Raw genomic sequence first — 18,700 nt, 5'->3', positions numbered from 1 at the left:
ACTGTACTTGGTGTAGTGATTATACAGATGTCATTGAAAAGAATTTCCTTCCCCTCAGGATTTTTAGCACCGTGTTTAGGTGTTCACACTATATATACATATAGTATATGTATAGTGTTTTTTTCCCGAAACTGTCACTGGTGTTGTGAGCGCTCAACTAATGAGCGGAATATCAACACGGATACAGGAAAAACGATTTAAAATTCAGTATTAAAATCTTTTTTCCTGTATCCGTGTTGATATCTATCTATCTATCTATCTATATATATATATATAACTCGTGGATTGCAGGACACTGGTGTCAGATGTGGGATGGCGAGACTGAGGCCATCGGATGCGCGTGCGCCCAGAGGCGTGAGGAAGCGGATATGCTGAAGCATGGGGACACGCTTCCCGAAGGAGGGGGGTAACGTGACGACCATGAATGGCTAGACTCGCCAGCCCTTGGCTAACGGGTCGGACCCTTTAGTCGACTGGTTAACGTAGTCGCCCGTGGTGCGGGAGACCCGGGTTCGCGTCCCGGCTGCGGCTGGCCCTCTGAATAAAAAATAAAATAAAATTTGCATTTCAGCATCCAACCATGCATCCATCCATTTTCCGAACCGCTTATGCTGCTCTCAGGATCACGAGGATGCTGGGGCCTATCCCAGCAGTCATTGGGCGGCAGGCAGGGAGACACCCTGGACAGGCCAGCAGACCATCACACACACTCATACCTCAGGACAATGTAGTACGGCCGAGTCACCTGACCTACATGTCTTTGGACTGTGGGAGGAAACCGGAGCCCCCGGAGGAAACCCACACAGACACGGGGAGAACATGCAAACTCCACACAGAGGACGACCCGGGACGACCCCCCCAAGGTTGGACTACCCCGGGGCTCGAACCCGGGACCTTCTTGCTGCGAGGCGCCCGCGCTAACCACTGCGCCACCGTGCCGCCTGCATTTCAACAGTTTACTCCTAAATTTTGCAGTCCTGAAGCCGCTGCGCTCCCAACTCAAGTTCTCAGTCCTGTCCAAGTCAGCAACTGCAAACAGGCAGAATGACCTTTTAGAAAGAACAGTTTAAATATACGCTCCTCGTTTTTGTGTCCACGTCTAAAACATTATTCAAGTCCAACAGTGGTGGACACTACAGGTACCCACGGGGGCTGTTATTCTTATCATTAACCAAACATGAGGTCCTCGATATAAGTGCAGTAAAAACAAAAGTTTCACCAATGTAGATTATCACTTAAGTCGTCGGTCCAACGCTACCGTGCCGTTTAAGATTTATAAGGCCGAAGTCCGTTTTTATCATCCAACAAACGACTGAAACGGTTTTAAGGTTATAAACACCGCAGGAGGTGAACAGAACCAACGACCCGCCATTTTTACTCAGCGCTGCAAAATTTGCATTTCCTCCCATCTAATTTAACTAGACGTCCAGAAACGTCACAGGAACCTCGCTTTTTTTTTTTTAGGGGGGAGGGGGATTTCTCCCTTTTTCTCCCCAATTGTACTTGGCCAATTACCCTATTTTCTGAGCTGCCCCACCCCCTCTGCTGATCGGGGGGGGGCTGCAGACTACCATGTCTGTGGAGTCGCCGGCCGCTTGTTTTCACCTGACAGTGAGGAGTTTCACCAGAAGGATGTAGCGCGTGGGAGGATCACGCCATTTCCCCCCAGCCCCCCCCCCCCTCCCCGAACAGGCGCCCGGACCGACCAGAGGAGGCGCTAGTGCAGCGACCAGGACACACGGAGATTCGAAGATCCCCATGTTGGTAGACGCCTGGAACCTCGCTGCTTAAAGCTAAAATCCTGAAGGTCATTATTTCAGTTTAACTCTCGGGCTCTTATGTAGACGCTGGCAGATGTGAAACACTTGTGCCCCCACATTTTCCCGGGGAAAGTGCAGACAAAGTCATCCATTCAGAGGAACAAATACAGAAGTCGTCGTCTTGAATTATCCATTAATAAAAAAATGAACGTTTGAGTGTAAAATCTTCAGGATTATATCTTTAACGTGAGGTGTGGACAAGTCAGGACTGACTGCTCAGAAGCTAAAAACAGGTAGCTTGTCGAAGACCACAACCTTTGTGAGAGGACGATCTCGCTTCTGATTCAGTCTTTGCCATCCAACACTGAAGGAGCTATCTTAGTCACGGGCTGGAAAAAAAATAAAAATAAATACAGTTTGTATGAACTGTTGAGAATGGACAAGTCTGCCACGGCCCACAAAATACAAAACCATCTGACTCATATGAAGCTGCAAAAAAAACACCACGAGAACCAGCTGCCCTCACCTCCGTCACACTTTCCTGTGGCTTTAGTCGAAAGAGGCGGAACACAAACACCTTTAAATAAAAATGGTTTATTCTCTTTCAATATAGCATTAGTTCTATCTATAGCAGAAAGGAGCCTCCATGCCATTCAGTGCGATAACCTGGAAATGGATCTCAGGTCAGAACAGCGTCACAATGCTGCAAATCATCCTACAGCAAGACACCAGCTTGGTACTGATCCAACACCAGTCACTCTGCTCACTTTAAAACCAGGGTTATGTGGGGGAGGGAGGGAGGGGGGGTCTTGGAAAGGGGGGCAGGGGGCACCTCAAAGCTCAGATCTGTTGCATTGTAGACTTGGACCAAAGTGGCACCGTTTCTTCCCCTCCTTGGGCTTTGGAGAGGGTAAATCCATGTGGGGGTTTTCTTTGCTGGAAAAATGACATCTTCCTCCAGTATGGCTGTTGGTTTGGAGGTGGAGGTTTCTGCCACGACAAGGTCACAAGTTGAGGTAACAAAGTTTTCTTCCTGAGGGGACATGGGGGGGAGACAAGACGAAACCAATCAGAACTCGGGCCCTAAACAGTCGTCTGGGTTTCGATGAGTGTACCTGCGTGTCAGAGCAGTGGAGGCCGAACTCAATATGGCTACCAGATTAACTTTTCTGTACCAGCCAATTAAATGGATTTCAAATCCAATCTACTGACACCTTTAAACTGCTAATATATATATATATATATATATATATATATATATTGGTATAGTTTGAAAAATGACTCATCCCTACTTTTCCTCACCATGTTGGCAGTTTGGATCAAGTAAAACCAGCTAAATGAATAGTACTCGGTGTTTTTGGACCCTCTAAACCCCATTCAACTGGCAGATGTGAATTTATCCCTTCAGTCATGGTTACAGCCAAAGGAATAAGAATAGGGAGCCAAAAATATCAAACAGGAAACTATATTTTTTATGAAACACTTGCTTCACCCGGTGTTTATCTGATGGAGAAGTTCTGTCATGAAGAAGAAATTCAAGTTGCTTGTGCTAAACACAGTTGTCAGTATGTATGTATGTTAGTCCAACACACGATTCATTTACAACTAGTCTATTAAAAAAAATGAAGTAAATTTAGATCCGTAATGAAACTACAGATTTCTGATCATTAACCATCAAAATCTCTCCACTGGTCTCAGAGATGCATCATGGGAAATGGTTGGGACAAGGTGTTCCGAATCTTCGTCTGTTGTACAAAATCCAGTCTTTCACAGTTTATACAAACACAGGATAATCCATGTGGATATGATCAACTGGAAAACGTACACGCCTCATTTATACTGAGTGTTACTGATGCAGTAACACGTGTGTGTGTGTGTGTGTGTGTGTGTGTGCGTGTGTGTTACCTCCTCCCTGCTCATCATGTAGCATTAGCGCTGCTTATTGCCTTTGTTCCATCTGAATTGGTGTTGTTTTGTTCCTTCAGCACAGGATCTGAATGACATAAGACAGCATTACATCACTTCCTGTTCAAAAGGCACAAGATGAACTCAACCACAAACGGAGTCGCTTGGAATATGAACGTTACAGGATACATGAGGCACCGACAGACACGACAACACGGTCGTAAGACAGACTTGGGTCGAGTTTAAACAGGTACATGTCGTATCTGTGGACAAAAGTACATGAAGATGAGAGAACATTCCAGAATGCATGCCCGTATCGGCACAGGAATGTTGACATTTAATCCGAGGGCAGTTGGAATAGCGCTATACATCTCAGTTAAGTGTTCTCGAACACACTCCGGAGTGACGACAAACCAGATGTCCGCTTTCATTATATACCTTTATATGCCTACACATGTTAACTACCCCTGAAGTAGGTTTGTTCTCTGGATGAATTACCTCAGAAGTAGGTTTGAAATTCTAAAAGTTTCTTGCAATATTAAAAGATGCAGAGAGGTTTTCCCCCAACACTGACGTCTTCTTCATATACACGGATCAACGTCTCACAAGTCTGAAACCTATAACAGTGTCCTAATATTGCATCTAAAGGCTAGTGTACATCAGCCGACTTTTGCCCCGATTTTAAGTCCCCAGCGGAACTCCAACTAATCTCAGTCGCAGAATAATCTTGAAGAAATCGTTGCAAAATCCAGAGTCTGTCAGTTTTAACGGTCCTGTAATGCGAGATGGTCGAAGACGGGATTCTTCTTTCCCACTCCAGTCTGGAAATTGTCAGTGACCTACCGGATCATTTCAGAATGGTTTGGTTTTGTCAGGGGTCTGTTGGAGCTGCAGTGACGCAACCGTTCACATGGCTTGCCAACTGCCAATGAATGAGATCACAATAAAACCAAACGCCAACCGCCGTTAAACCCGAGGAAGAAGAATAAACCAAAAACATGGCGGGGAAGAAGTGGACAAGACGTCGGTGGAGCTGTGGTGGCGACATGACAGCCTTTTCAATGTCGCGGCAGACGTTTACCATGACACAGAGGAGAAACACAAGATAACATATCTGCTAGCAGTCGGTCATTACTACGTGAAGGTGTCTGGCGACCTTTTCTCATCTGTTTAAAGAAAATCAGCTTCTCGGGACTGGCTGCACAGATGAACATTCCGGCACACTGCGTTGCCAGGGCAAATTGTTGTAACAGCGCGAGGACTTGAAAAATTCTTGTAAAAATCCTGTGATGTGCGACCTCACTATGATTCTCCGTCCTTCCTAAATCGCCTCGTGTGCGCTCTAACAATGATTTTTTAGAAGACAGTCTTCAGACAGTCGTTAGATGTGAGCTGCTCTCCTTTTTTTTTAAAGTCGTGTGATGTACACTTGGCACGAGTAGTTTTCTCTCCACAGAAGTGGGTCTTTAGTTTTTGTTTTTCAGAAAGCACACACACTGGAACAGTTTTAAAAGAAGAAGAGGAGGAAGGAGAAGAAGAAAAGAAAGGTGGAAGGAGAAATGGACAAAGAAGAAGAAAGAGGAGGAGAAGGCGGTACTCACAGAAGTAGGGGTGCTGCATGGCCTCGGCAGCGGTCAGCCTCTGCTGGTGGTCGTACCGCAGCAGTTTGTCCAGCAGGTCGAGGGCCTCCGGACTGACCAGGTGCTGGTTCTCCGTCTGGACAAACTGTTCCCAGCGCTTCCTGGTCTGCCTGGACACAACACAACAACGTCAGGTCTACTTTCCCAACAGACAGACAGCTGAGTCTGCACAAATCTACAGGGCTTTAACTGACTGAAGGCAACACAAAGCGCTCCCGTGTGTGTAAACTGAAGAACAGAAATGATCCCAAGGATCTTCACATGGTGAGAAAGTATGGGACTGGAAACTTCTAAACCTGAGCACGGCTCCTGATATTCTGAATGAATGGTGTGTGAGTAGCAGCAGGAACACTATCTTGACAGATAATGGCGTTCAGCTACATCTGGTCAATTAGAAAGGTTGGACTTGGGCGTCCAGGTAGCGTAGCTGTCTATTCCGTTGCCTACCAACACAGGAATCGCTGGATCGAATCCCCGTGTTACCTCCGGCTTGGTCAGGCGTCCCTACAGACACAATTGGCCGTGTCTGTGGGTGGGAAGCCGGTTGTGGATACATGTCCTGGTCGCTGCACTGGCACCTCCTCTGGTCGGTCGGGGTGCCTGTTAAGGAGGGAGGGGGAACCAGGGGGATTAGCATGATCCTTCAATGCGCTACGTCCCCCTGGTGAAACTCCTCACCGTCAGGTAAAAAGCAGCGGCTGGTGACTCCACATGTATCGGAGGAGATGTGGTAGTCTGCAGCCCTCCCCGGATTGGCAGAGGGGGTGGAGCAGCGACCAGACGGCTCAGAGAGCAGGGTGATTGGCCAGGTACAATTGGGGAGAGAAGGAAGGGGGGAAATAAAAAAATGTAAAAAAAATCTGGGAATTCTGGTATCTGGGAATTCTTTCACTTGACAAGTTGACATTCGAGTTAGCCGTCTCCTTTTCCCTATGGCTCCAACTAATTTTAAAATGATTATTTTTTTTCTTTTTTCTGACCCCCCCCCCTTTGTCTCCCCAATTGTACTTCTTCGCCAATTACCCTATTTTCCGAGCTGTCCCAGTTGCTGCTCCACCCCATCTGCCAAGCCGGGGAGTGCTGCAGACTACCACATGCCTCCTCCGATACATGTGGAGTCACCAGCCGCTTCTTTTCACCTGATGGTGAGGAGTTTCACCAGGGGGACGTAGCGCATGGGAGGATCACGCTATTCCCCCCAGTTCCCCCTCCCCCCTGAACAGACGCCCCAACCGACCAGATGAGGTGCTAGTAGTGCAGCGACCAGGACACATACCCACATCCGGCTTCCCACCCGCAGACACAGCCAATTGTGTCTGTAGGGATGCCCGACCAAGCCGGAGGTAACACAGGGATTTGAAGCGGTGAGCTACGTGTTGGTAGGCAACAGAATAGACCGCCACACTATCCGGATGCCCAAATGATGGATATTTGATGAAATAATTCTTATGTCTGTGTTTCCCATCAAATATGAAACAACAACCAAGTTTCAATTTCAGCAGTTTACACGGCACTGACACGGTTTAACGAAGTAGCCTGTCTGTTTTCGCCACACACACTTTCAACCTGGAAGATCACACGGCATGTGGCATCACGTGACTAGCAACGGTTGATTAGACCAATGTAGTCAAACTCTGGCGATTCTTAGTTTGAACAAGCATGAAAGATTTTATACTGATTCATCCAAGTTTCATGGAGAACAGGTTTGCTTTGACCAGGCTGCAGGTTGTCCCCTGCCTGATACTTACTGGCCCAGCAGGTCTTTAAAGCGAGTGTCCAGTTCTATGTGATACTTGTGCAAGTAGCCGAAGAGCTCATCAGTCCCAAGAACCTTAGCAATGCGAACCAGCTGGAAAAGGAATGATGACACAGTCAGCAACATGTCTGCACAGCAAAACCAAGTAAGTAAAGATCATTACTTTCACCTCTAAATAAACCACTCTGTAGCCACAATTCATCAACATTACTATTAAATATGAATTATTAAGTTCTATATTCCTTTTTTGTTGTGCTACAATTATAATTTCTGGTGTTGTTTAATAAATATCCAGTTAGAAATTATTTTTAATCTGACTTAAATGATGTATGAGCTCTCATCTGCAGCCATTTTGCACCTGTCCACCTAAACATTTAGTCCCGATCAATAAATGTTATCAGACAGTAAGAGAAAAGCACCATTTCTACAAACAAGTTCAGACACAGGGTTGTTGTCAGATGATACTTCCAACTACTATGTACATTTTAGAAATAAGTTCAAACATGCAGGGGAAGGATCTTGTTCATCCACAGATGTTTGCAACACTTTAAATGTGTTTACTTTCTCGTTTTTAGAACTCCACATCTTGCTGAACTCAAGAATGCACAGGCACGTTTCATTTTTGTTGACTGGTCCTTCAGGTTAAGGCCTTACCTGGTCGTAGTTGTCCTGCCCATGGAAGAAAGGTTCCTTGAGAAAGATCATGCTTGCCAGCATACAGCCAAGACTCCACATGTCCAAACTATAGTCGTACATCTAGAAAAAAAAAAAAAAACCTCTGATGAACCAATCAAAACAGGGAGATGGAGGGTGGAATCGGTCCTGTACTGTCTGGCCAGTGAATGTGAGTTAGTGCTGTTTTACTGCTGTTATTTGAGAGCGGTTCAAGAATATGGCAGATGTACCTGATAGTCTACTAGCAGCTCAGGGCCTTTAAAATAGCGTGAGGCCACCCTGACGTTGTATTCCTGAGCGGGATGGTAGAACTCTGCCAGCCCCCAGTCTATGAGACGCAACTGCGACATGGAGAAGACACAAGTTCATCAGATTTCTATGCAGAGGTTAACAACGTGATTCCTTTTATTAGCACAGAGATGATTATCAGCTTTGCTACAATTCCCTTGAACTATGTTCTTATAATTATTTGACAAATGCAGTCTGGTAAGGTCGAGTTCTCTCAGGGATCAGAACGTGTGTGAAGAAGTGACTACAGACAGGGAGGTTGATACAGACTGCACCTTTCTCAGCTGGTGGTCAATCATCACATTGTGGGGCTTCACATCCCTGTGCATGATCCCCATACTGTGGCAGTAATCCAGAGCCTGGGAGGGTGGGGGAGAGAATCAAAACTGCTGTCAATGGCCATCGCCGACTGATGCACGATCAGCTGCTGGATCTCAAAGTGGATTCATTGGTATGGGATTGTTTCTGTGGACAATTTTCCCTGGGATATGGCCCATTAAGGCAACACCGGCGGTATGAACTTTAAACTGTCACGTTATCACTCCAACACTGAAATTTGGCAACTCTGTTAAAGAAAAATATCCTAGCACACATAGAGATTACTAATCACCAATGGTGCAAAAGTGCTACCGCAAACTGGTATTATATCACAGCGTAAAATTCTGATCAATTAATGTTTCACCTTAACAGCATTTTCAAAGAAGTCATGTAGAAGAGTTGCAGAAGAGTAATAATACTGGTAATATGGTTTTGCAACCAGTATTACTAGTAACAATGTTGGTGCCTCTCACAAGTTTACATCTGAGGCAATCAGTATTGTCTTACCTTGAGGAGCTCATACATGTAGTAACGAATATCAAAGTCTGTCAGCTTCTGGTACAGCTCCTATGAGAGAGAGGAAGGGGGGGAACAACACTCAGGAGGGAGGTGTGTGTTTGGCAGACAGCAGGTTATTGGTTACATGGTGTCAGTAGAATCAAGATAAGGCCATTTAATTTGCACAGTAAGCTTGCACATACAAGGAATTTGGCATAACTTGGGCCAAATTGCCTAGTTTCTACTCCTTGCAAACAAAAACCTGACAGTTATGCATGATATTAATAAGTTATCAGTGCCTGATGGTAAACCCTCTGGTAGGATCTCAGCCAAATATTAAGTACCTTAAAATCTGTGTTATTGATGCACTCAAAGACAAGCGCTGGTGTTCGGGACTGCAAAGAGAGGATAAGAGAAGGCGTAATTAATGAAAAAAAAAGAAAAAAAAGCAGGTGGGTGGACACATGATCGTCAGAATGACACGTGGTCACAAGCACGACTGCACTACCTCACGAGCACTGCCACATGCAACAGACTGAACTGAGGACTCAAACTCACCACAGGGTCTTTGACAGTATCAACCAGACGTATGATGTTGGTTCCCCCGCGCAGGTTCTCCAGGATTTTAATTTCTCGTTTAATCTTCTTCTTCTTGACGGGCTAAAAGAGAAGCCAAGTGATTCAAACCAGCGATCCACAGGGTAACACCTACCAAAGCTAGGACACTGGCGTGTTTCATAAAGTCATGTCATGGGCGACATAGGAGAGAAGCTTGTGCAGGTATCACCAGTGAATACAGAAAAATGTGAAGGGTTTACCTTGAGGATTTTCACCACCACTTTCTCATTGTTGCTCACATTGATAGCTTCAAACACCTCGCTGTACTTTCCTCTGCCCAATTTACGCACCAGCTGATAGTTGTCTTGATTGCTAGAGAGACATTTAGGAAGCAATGAATGCAAGAACCTCGTTCTATGCCGTGATGATCATACCTCATTCAAGTATCACTTTCTAAGGCTCACAAGACCATCATCAAATGAAGAAGAAAATGTCCCCCGTTAAGGTCAAGTCTGCTAATAGGGGATACTGTTCTCCCTAGGGATGCACAAATATTGATACTGGTATCGGGTCAGTACCAGGCTAAAATGGAGTATTGTATCAGAGATTTTACCAAAGGCTGAAATCCAGTACCAAAAGCCATGAGTAACATATCACAAATCTGAGAAAATCGCTTGATTTACAACATTTTTTTGGAGTATGGAAGCCGCTACTTCTTTAATGATGCAAAAAACCTGATTCCATTTCAGTGATTTTACCCACTGACCCTGAATGTATGGAGTTCGGGCTTCACATTATTAAGCAAAAGGCAATGGTTCAGCTCAGCACTCAGTCTTGGCCATATTCAAAAGATTTATACTCAGAATCAGTATTGGCAGTGAAAGGGAAATCAGAGCATCCCTAGTTCTCATATCCAAGAAAATGTGGAAGCACATCTTCCCCCCTCCTCCTCCCTGGCTCAGATAAACAGGAACGTCATCTTGGCTTTGATAGTATGGCTGGGTTTTTTTTCTACTGAATATGTATTCCCTACTGTTCTAATAAAAATGACATTCCATGCACTGCTTCTCAGATTTATGGGAAAAATTTAGCTTGGCAAATAAACAGTGTAAACAAGGGGCACCCAAAAGAGGCCAATATACATCAAACAAAGGAGAAGCTAGAAAGCCACTTAAACATAGAACATGTTTAATTTCTCAAATAGCACGTTCATATAAAGTGCATACAAAGTCCATGCTGGCTGAGAAAGAACGTCGTTTAAACGTGTTGCTTGTGTATCCTCCTGCATCTGAGCCGATTTGTTGCGCTCATTGCCTTTAAGCGCTTTACATATGCAAGTGCTATTTGGGCAAAAAAAGAACATACTTCTGCATTTAAGTGGCTTTCCAAAAGGACAGCATCAATACCTTAAACTGGTATCAGATATGGAGGATTGGTATCTTGAGCTTTTATGCAAGACTAAACTCATCAGTGGCATGTAAAATAAAATCAAAATGGTTTGATTTACTGCATTAAAAAAAAAATTTGCCGCTTGGTAGCCTGTATTGCTTTAATGGTGTAAAAAAACAAAACAAAACTGGATTCTGCGTCCAATGCCCAATGACTGCTGGGATAGGCTCCAGCATCCCCGCGACCCTGAGAGTAGGATAAGCGGTTTGGATAATGAATGAATGAATGAATGGATCTATGTCCATTATTTTGTCACACTGACCCCAAACCAATGGTGTAAATCTGCCCTGTTCAGCAAAAGTAATGGTCGGGTCGGCATCGGCAGTGGAAAGTGATATCGGTGCATGCCATTTCCTCTACTTCTGCTGTGTTTGACACACTGCTGTGCTTGACACATAGTGTGACTTAGGGCCCCACCACAATGGGGCCCTAAGCCACTAGCTAGACTCGTGGAACGAGTTACCAAACTCCATTCGATCCGCTGTATCCCTCTCCATCTTTAAGAAGCTAAAGACCCGGCTCTTTCACGAACACCTCCACACCTGATGGTACTAATACCCCCCCCCCCCAAAAATCACTTCTATGCACCATATGCATTGCCCGTTGACACCCATGTCCTATCGGACTTGAACCTGGTTTCCTGGCACTTACTTGCATCGTTGTCCCCTGACTAAATCCTTGCTTGTGTTGTATTAACCCTCAGATATATGTCGCTTTGGATAAAAGCGTCTGCTAAATGAAACTGTTAATACTGTAACATTGAGCTCTACCTCCAGCTGGGTACATGTGCATCATAGTCCCAGTATTCTCTGCTCTTCTGAGTGTTGACATCCGTGTACACCCGGGCCTTGCTGCTGGCCGTGGATCCGGGCATGGCGAGCTCCGGGACTCGGTGTCGGGGAGGTTCGCCTTCCTCTGCAGCCTTCTGGCCGCGGAGCTGAAAGGAGGTGCACCGACTCTGGGGGACTCTTGGCTTCAGCACCTCCGTGTACACCTCTACATTGGTTTGGGCAACTTTCGCCCTCGGCTGACCGAAGTCTTTCGCCGATGCCCGTTGACCAGGAGCGCCTGCTGAGGGGATAAAGGGCGCAGGAGAGAGGGAGTGTCGGAGCCCCGTCAGGAGGAGACGGCGGCCCGCCAGCTTCAGGAAAGCTCCAGAGAGGAGAGGTGAGGGGCTGAGGTAGCGCAGAGAAATGCTAAGAAATGATGCAATAATAAGCAGCTTGCGATAGCAACTGACCTCCCTACAGGCTCCGTGTACTCGCCGACGAGTAATTAGCATCAATTAGAGACGTCCAGTGTGCTGGTTACACTGGTTTTAGTGGGATCTGACGAAGTCCCCTCCCCTGTTACATGAACCAGCGCTAGCTAGCCCTCGGCTAATGCTAACTATAGCTCGCCAGAGAGAACTCGCCCCACTCAGAAATCTGTTGGAATTGAAGCCTCGGCTAATATAGCGGCACAGTGGTGGCGTGTAAAGCCGTAGTTTAATATTCACTAAACGATGACGGTGTTGATTAAAAATTTAGAGCGACTTTAAATACCGGCGGTCCGGATGGACGAAGCCAACAGCGCTGCTAGCGGACGTTAGCTGAAGCTAGCCCGCTAGTCCGCTGTGGAAATGGTCGCTCAGAGCGGAAGTCGGGTGCGACATGGAGCGAGCTGACCAATAACTCAGACTTGACTAATTCCGTCGTTATTGCTAATGTTTGTGTATTCGAAAAAAAATTGTTTTTTTTTAATATCAATATTTCAATAATATTTATCGGAGACGAGTGACGGATGAATTTAAAGGACGTTCAAGCGCCAGTAGACGAGCCGACGACCGTTTCTGCCGGGGGGCGAACATGACCCGGAAGTGATCGGACGTCGCGGAGACCAGAACGAGCGCCTCCTTTTTCTTACTATTAATCGTCTGTTTGTGATATTTCTTTTATTTCCGTGGTTGTGGTTTTACGCTCTTTAGTTATTCATACTGTATGTTGATTTTTTTATATTAATTGTAATTCTGGCAAGGTGCACTTGTTGGTTTGGGTTAACCTAATCCTACCTGTTGTTCAGTGAAAGTTCGTTCGCGTCCTCACCGTGTGACGTCGACACAGGAAGCTTTCTCGTCTCTTTTTAAATGAGCTTTTATTGACCAACAGTTGCAAACAAGAACATCGTGTCAAAAAACCAAAATTACAATGAATGCGGGTACAGGGGGGGGCAGCGTTGCAAGGACAGTTACAAGTTTTTCCAAGCGACAAAAGCAATTCCAGGGAAATTAACAAACCACGAAGAAGAAACAATATAACGAAGAAGAAGAAAAGTGAAATAAGTGAAAACCCCCCTAGGTAGACTACAGACAGATCAGTTTCCTGCATTGTAATTGAAGCAAAGGCGTCTAGGGGACATATGTTGCATGTAGGCTGCCTTTTGAATGCTGCTGCAAATTCACTCAATGTTAAATGAAGGGGGTTTGTTCATAAACTTGGAATGGTGTATAAAAAGAATTACTCGAGTGGATGCACACATGTGTAATCTATTGTTTAGGCTCTGGATCCTGTTTCCCAGCTACAGTACAGTATCATTATCGTGTCATGTTGCTTCCAGGTTACTGTCAGCAAACCCATCTTTTAAACTCTCCTCCTGCCTCTACTCTTGTCAACACCGACCTAAAAAGCATTGACCCGAAATCTCCTTTTCCAGGCTGCCTGGCAGAATCAATTCTTGTCCCGTGTTATTAGTTGGAGTCAATCTTTGCAATGACAATGTGAGCTGTCCTGGACAAACAGCCACAGCCACATGGCAGCATGAGCTAAATTGAAAACCGAACACAGTTGACTTTGTTGGTAGTGTGATTTATTTTAATTGCCGTATGTGTACAGTATGAACATGATGTAGTATATATTTTTATTCATATATTTGTATATATTCTAATCTATAAAACACTTTACTCCCCAGTGAGAGGGGGACGCTGAAGCAGATGCACTAGGAGGACTGAAACTCATGCAGGAGCATTGCTGCAGAGAAAGTATTGAAAGATCCAATGAAGTGCCCTCTTTGTCAGGTTACTTGAAATTTTTAAAAAATATGGTCTTTTAGCTATACCAGAGAGAATCCGGACTTCACACAGTAAATTAAATACACCTTTGATTAAAATCCTCAGCATAAACCGTCAAAAATGTCACAACTTTGAGGCAACAGAGAACATGATGACCCTCTCATCTGGACCGAAGGTGGCTGGAATCTGGTTGATATTCAGCATACCAAAGCCAATTCATCTAGAGGAAAATAACATTACTCAGGGTATAGGTATCGCACAGTAACTAATGCCTCTACTTAATGGCAAGTGAGCAAAAAGAATAACAAGTCTGTCATACAGTCATGTAATCATCTATTTGTGCTTGCAAAATTCAGCAACTTCATTCATTGTGACTGGAAAAGCAGGTAACAGAAGCAATATACATTTTGTAATGTTTACATGAGCTTATTACACACAATCTATAATATTTCATAACAAACAGAAGACTATGCCATTACTCAGTAGTCATAATATTACACTGTGCATGTTCTACTGCACATTGAGTGTGTGACATCACTGGTATGGGTAAGTTACCTTGATGTCATTTATTTTAGTACAAAGATGCAACAACACAGACTTAATTGGACACAGGCTATACAGTTTCACAATTCCACTTGTTTTTTTTTTCCTACTTCATCACTTGTGTTCCTAAATAACCAAATCTTGTAAAACACAACAGTGATGTTAACATATGATAAATATTCATGCAAGAACATCTAGATCTATGTGAGAGGACGCCACTGTGTTGGGGGGGGGGTAGTGGTGGTGGAGGGTTCTGAGCTCTTTCACATGAAATGAAAATGGTTATTTACAAAGGAAATAATTGGTAAAAAGGCACATGGAATTCCGGAGCTCACAGATGAGCAGACCTTGCAGACTCCTGTGCGGGACCTTCTCTGTCTTCCTCAATAGTGGATAAACAATACACAAAACTACATGTAACTACGGAGCACGGCCCTGTGCTCGCTTCAAACAAATCAAGGTCCTCCCTCATTTTTCATGACATGCCTTTAAAAAAAAAGTTTTACTCTTTACGTTTTTCCACGGCTTCAAAAGTTAAGCACATGGCCAAGACATCAGTACTCATCCCTGTGGAGGAGGGGATCCTATGCCATGGACAGAGTCAACAGTTGGCAATAAATATCAGACTCAATAATGGGTGCATGTTTTAAGCTACAAATGGGTCAGCGGTGTCTGGCACGGCGTGCCTAGCAGGCCACGCACCACATGTCCCTGCCCGGGGCCCATGGACTCCAGGGCACTGCGCAGTGTTGCTCAAGGGATGCAGGGGGCTGCCGGGAAGCTATCCCCCTCGGCGGTGTGCTGGACTGTGTGCTCCTGTAGGGCCGTCAGGTCAACAAAACGCTCGCCGCACCACACACATTTGAACTGGGTTTCTCGCGAGTGAACACTCTGGTGCTTGGCCAGGTGCTCACGCTGCTTAAAGCTCTTATCGCAGCTTGCGCACTTAAAAGGTTTCTCCCCCGTGTGGACACGGCGGTGGCGCTGCAGCTCCGAGGAGTACTTGAAGCGTTTTTCACAGTCGGGGCACTTCAGTGGCTTCTCCCGGATCGGGTCGCAGCGATGCTGGACGAACTCCGAGGAGGAGACGAAGCGCTTGTCACACAGGGAGCACTTGAGAGGCTTGTCTGTGCAGTGGGAGTTCTGGTGGCGCTGCAGCGTCGAGTTTTTCTTGTATCCTTTGCCGCACACGTCGCACTTGTAGGGCTTTTCCACCTCACCACCGCACTTGTGCCTGAGCAGCTCTCCCGATTGGCTGAAAGACTTCTGGCAGGACGCACACTTAAACAGGCTCTCCATGCCATGTACCTGTTGGTGGTACAGCAGGTGAGACGGCTGCAGAAAGCCCTTGTCGCACAGGTTGCACTTGAAGGGCCGGTCGGCGGGGTTCTTGTGGGTACGGCGGTGACGCACGAGGGCGTACTGCTGTTTGAAGCTCATCTGACACTCCTCACACTGGAAGGGCCGCTCCTCGGAGTGGGTTCGCTCGTGCTGCCGCAGGTCAGAGGGACGCTTGAAGCTCTTCCCACACGAGCCGCAGCGGAAGGGCCTTTCCCCTATTGGCTGACACTGGTGATGCAGGAGCTCGGACGACTCCTTAAAGTGCATCTCGCACAAATTGCACTTGAACAGGTGCTCGCCTGAGTGGGCGTACATGTGGCGCACGAGGTGGGAGCGGTGCTTGAAGCTCTTCTCGCAGACGGCACACTTGTACGGCCGCTCCGAGCTGTGCGTGCGCTGGTGATGGGCTAGGTGAGAAGACTGGCTGAAGCTTTTGTCGCACGTCTCACACTTGTACGGCTTCTCGCCGGTGTGAACCCTCTCGTGGCGGGTCAGCTCTGACAAATGTCGAAATGCCTTGTGGCACACGGAGCACTTATAGGGCCTGTCTGGCGCTGAGGCCTCAAACGCTGGTGGGGATGACGCGCCGATTGCCGCACCACCGCCCGACGTCTCACCGGTGGACGGCTGCTGGGGGTTGGCAGCCGAGGAGGTCGGGGTGACGTTGCCAGACCCTGGGCGGTAGGTCTTCTCACAGATGGAGCACTTCATTGGGTTGTTTCCATTGCCGTGTGAATTATGATGCTGGGCCAAAGAGGTGAGTAGGGAAAAGCCCATCTTACAAACGCCGCACACGAAGGGCTTCTGCTCCACTTGCACACACTGGTGCTCCAGCAGGTCTGTGGCCTGGCTGAAGATTTTCATACACTGGGTGCACTGGAAAGAGCGGTCTTGGCTCACCATGCACTGGTGCTCATGGGGGTTGGCCAGGTGGGAGATGTCATGGCCGCAGGCGCCACACTTGTGGCCTCTTTCGCCCCCTACCTGTAGGGAGGGCTGCTGGGCTGGCACAGAATGCTGCTGGCCATGCTGGTTGTGCTGGGGTTGCTGCAAAGCCGAATCGGGCTGCAGCACAACCCCGTACACTGCACAGCCCAGGGGGTTGTCGGTAGCCTGGGGGAGGGTGTGCACGACCGAGGGTGGAGCCACTGCATGCTGCTGCTGCCACGCCTCCGTCATCCTTCCACTTCGCATGTAGGGATTCAGTTTTCGGCAGAGCAGGGGAAATGTTCCCGCCAAGCACAGGAGGAGGACGTGGTCGGAGTGGTGGCGGCGATCAGACTGTTTTGTTACCGATTACAAACTTCCTTTGTAAATAGAGGGAGAACCTGGGGGGATAGAGAGTGACAAGCCAGAATATCATCAACAGGAGTAGCATTGCAATCACAGCTGTCGAAACTAAAACATGAATGTGTGTTGAGCTCGTGAGTTATTGCGACCGGTCCTCTTAAAGAAAACAAAGAAACGTGAAAAGCATGAAGACAATACACCGTAAAACACTGCTTCCGCTATATGGCGGCACAGACGGCAAGGAATGGGCTCACAGCTCGACAACATCAAGTCTGCCACATGCACTTTGAGTGGCACCCATCATTCACTTGCAACGTCGCTGACGGGTCCGTGCAGAGCTGCAAGAGGCGCAAACCGCAGACACGCCGACCCGTTTAGCGGGCACGCACTTTAGCTTTGGTACCGATAAGGCGACGACGCGCAAGGTATAAAGTACACATCGTTATGTGAAAGGTGAAATACCGCGTTAGCTCGCTAGCAGCACAGCCAGTACCCCGAGCCGGGCATGTAAACACGGCTGTCAGGCTGAGCGTCGAGAGGGTCGGGGGGCTGTGTGTATTTACTGAAAAGCAACTTCGCCATGCAGCAGATTTCAATCTGGATTCGCCGAAATTCAGTTTGAATTCAGCGCCCGCCGGTTGTTTTGCACGACGCGCACATTTAGCCGTTCGCAGCTTTTTCTGCAGCAAATCTGGGGGAGGGGGGGGAGAGAATTGATCCGAAAGTATCTTTTCTCCCCCCCCCCCCCCCTGGTTGGGGCGGCGAGGCGGGTGGAGGGTTACGTGGAACGGCTTCTATTTCCAGGCTATATCTGGTCCCCGCCGTTTTGGCTAAGCTAGCTAGCTAGCTAGCTAGCTCGGTTAGCCTAGCCAAGCTGCCGGCCGCTCAGCGCCAGGCTGCCGGTCAAGCCAGCGCATTGCTAACCGCCGCGCTACCCCCGTAGGGCGGCGGCGGGCGGCGGGCTGGACAAAGGCACGGCCCCCGGCCCGCGATTTCGACGTTTCCAGAAGCGCCGGTGCCGCGAACGACTAGCCCGGATACGAGCCGCTCCGCCCGGCGGGCATCGGAGCCGGGCCTCCCCGGGCCCGAGGGGCCGTGCGCCTCGCACGGCGAAGCCCGTTTGTCGGGCAAATAAGACATTTTTACGTGCGTTAAGTGCGCCACCTTTGTAAAAACTCACAGGGGAAGGAAGAGACGCGCGGGCCAGCTTTCCTCCCCGCTCCGTGACCTGCAGCCGGCAACCTTGGGGATTCTCTCGGGTTTCTCGCTGGTGGGGAGACGCCGTCGGACCCTGACGCCATCCTCTCTAGACGGACACACCGGAAACCGCTGCGCAGTCAGCCGCTCTGCGGTCACCGCCGGCCGGTCATCCGCTTCCTTCCTTCCTCCCCCCCACGTCCCGGTTCCCCCCCTCCCGGCCTAAGCTCACTATGCGTTCAAACGGATAACAAAAGGGGTGTCCGCGGAGGCATTTGGCTTTTATTATTATTTATTATAACGGTTGGGGGAGGACGGGCGCGCGCACAGGGGTGGGGGTGGGTGTCGTGGGGCGCGCGCACGCGTCGCGTGCGCGTGGCCGCGCGCGCGCACACACCGTGGGGGAGGGGCGGTACACGCCGTACTATCAAAATAC

At 47.7% G+C, this 18,700-nt stretch overlaps 2 protein-coding genes across 3 annotated transcripts; both read right to left on the bottom strand.

The window, feature by feature from the left end:
• Window positions 1–2,338: 2,338 nt before the first annotated feature.
• On the bottom strand, window positions 2,339–12,672 carry LOC130111181 (casein kinase II subunit alpha'-like). Of its 2 annotated transcripts, XM_056278255.1 has the most exons (12): window positions 11,618–12,672; window positions 9,659–9,770; window positions 9,399–9,500; window positions 9,185–9,235; window positions 8,850–8,909; window positions 8,300–8,383; window positions 7,967–8,077; window positions 7,716–7,817; window positions 7,054–7,154; window positions 5,267–5,415; window positions 3,666–3,753; window positions 2,339–2,793 (listed from the first exon to the last, which is right to left on the bottom strand). In XM_056278255.1, the coding sequence occupies exons 1-11, from the start codon at window positions 12,127–12,129 to the stop codon at window positions 3,680–3,682; spliced, it is 1,458 nt and encodes a 485-aa protein (XP_056134230.1). In that variant the 5' UTR covers window positions 12,130–12,672; the 3' UTR covers window positions 2,339–2,793; window positions 3,666–3,679. The 2 variants fall into 2 exon arrangements, with proteins under 2 accessions (XP_056134230.1, XP_056134231.1); XM_056278256.1 differs by lacking the exon at window positions 9,185–9,235.
• Window positions 12,673–12,983: 311 nt separating this feature from the next.
• On the bottom strand, window positions 12,984–18,375 carry LOC130111179 (zinc finger protein 319). Its single transcript, XM_056278254.1, has 2 exons — window positions 18,248–18,375; window positions 12,984–17,105 (listed from the first exon to the last, which is right to left on the bottom strand). The coding sequence occupies exon 2, from the start codon at window positions 16,969–16,971 to the stop codon at window positions 15,190–15,192; it is 1,782 nt and encodes a 593-aa protein (XP_056134229.1). The 5' UTR covers window positions 16,972–17,105; window positions 18,248–18,375; the 3' UTR covers window positions 12,984–15,189.
• Window positions 18,376–18,700: the final 325 nt, after the last annotated feature.

This window comes from Lampris incognitus, chromosome 4 (genome assembly GCF_029633865.1).
Source record: "Lampris incognitus isolate fLamInc1 chromosome 4, fLamInc1.hap2, whole genome shotgun sequence".
Lineage (NCBI taxonomy): Eukaryota > Metazoa > Chordata > Actinopteri > Lampriformes > Lampridae > Lampris > Lampris incognitus.
Note: the sequence above shows the minus strand (reverse complement) of the source record. Positions and strands in the feature narration are given on the sequence as shown.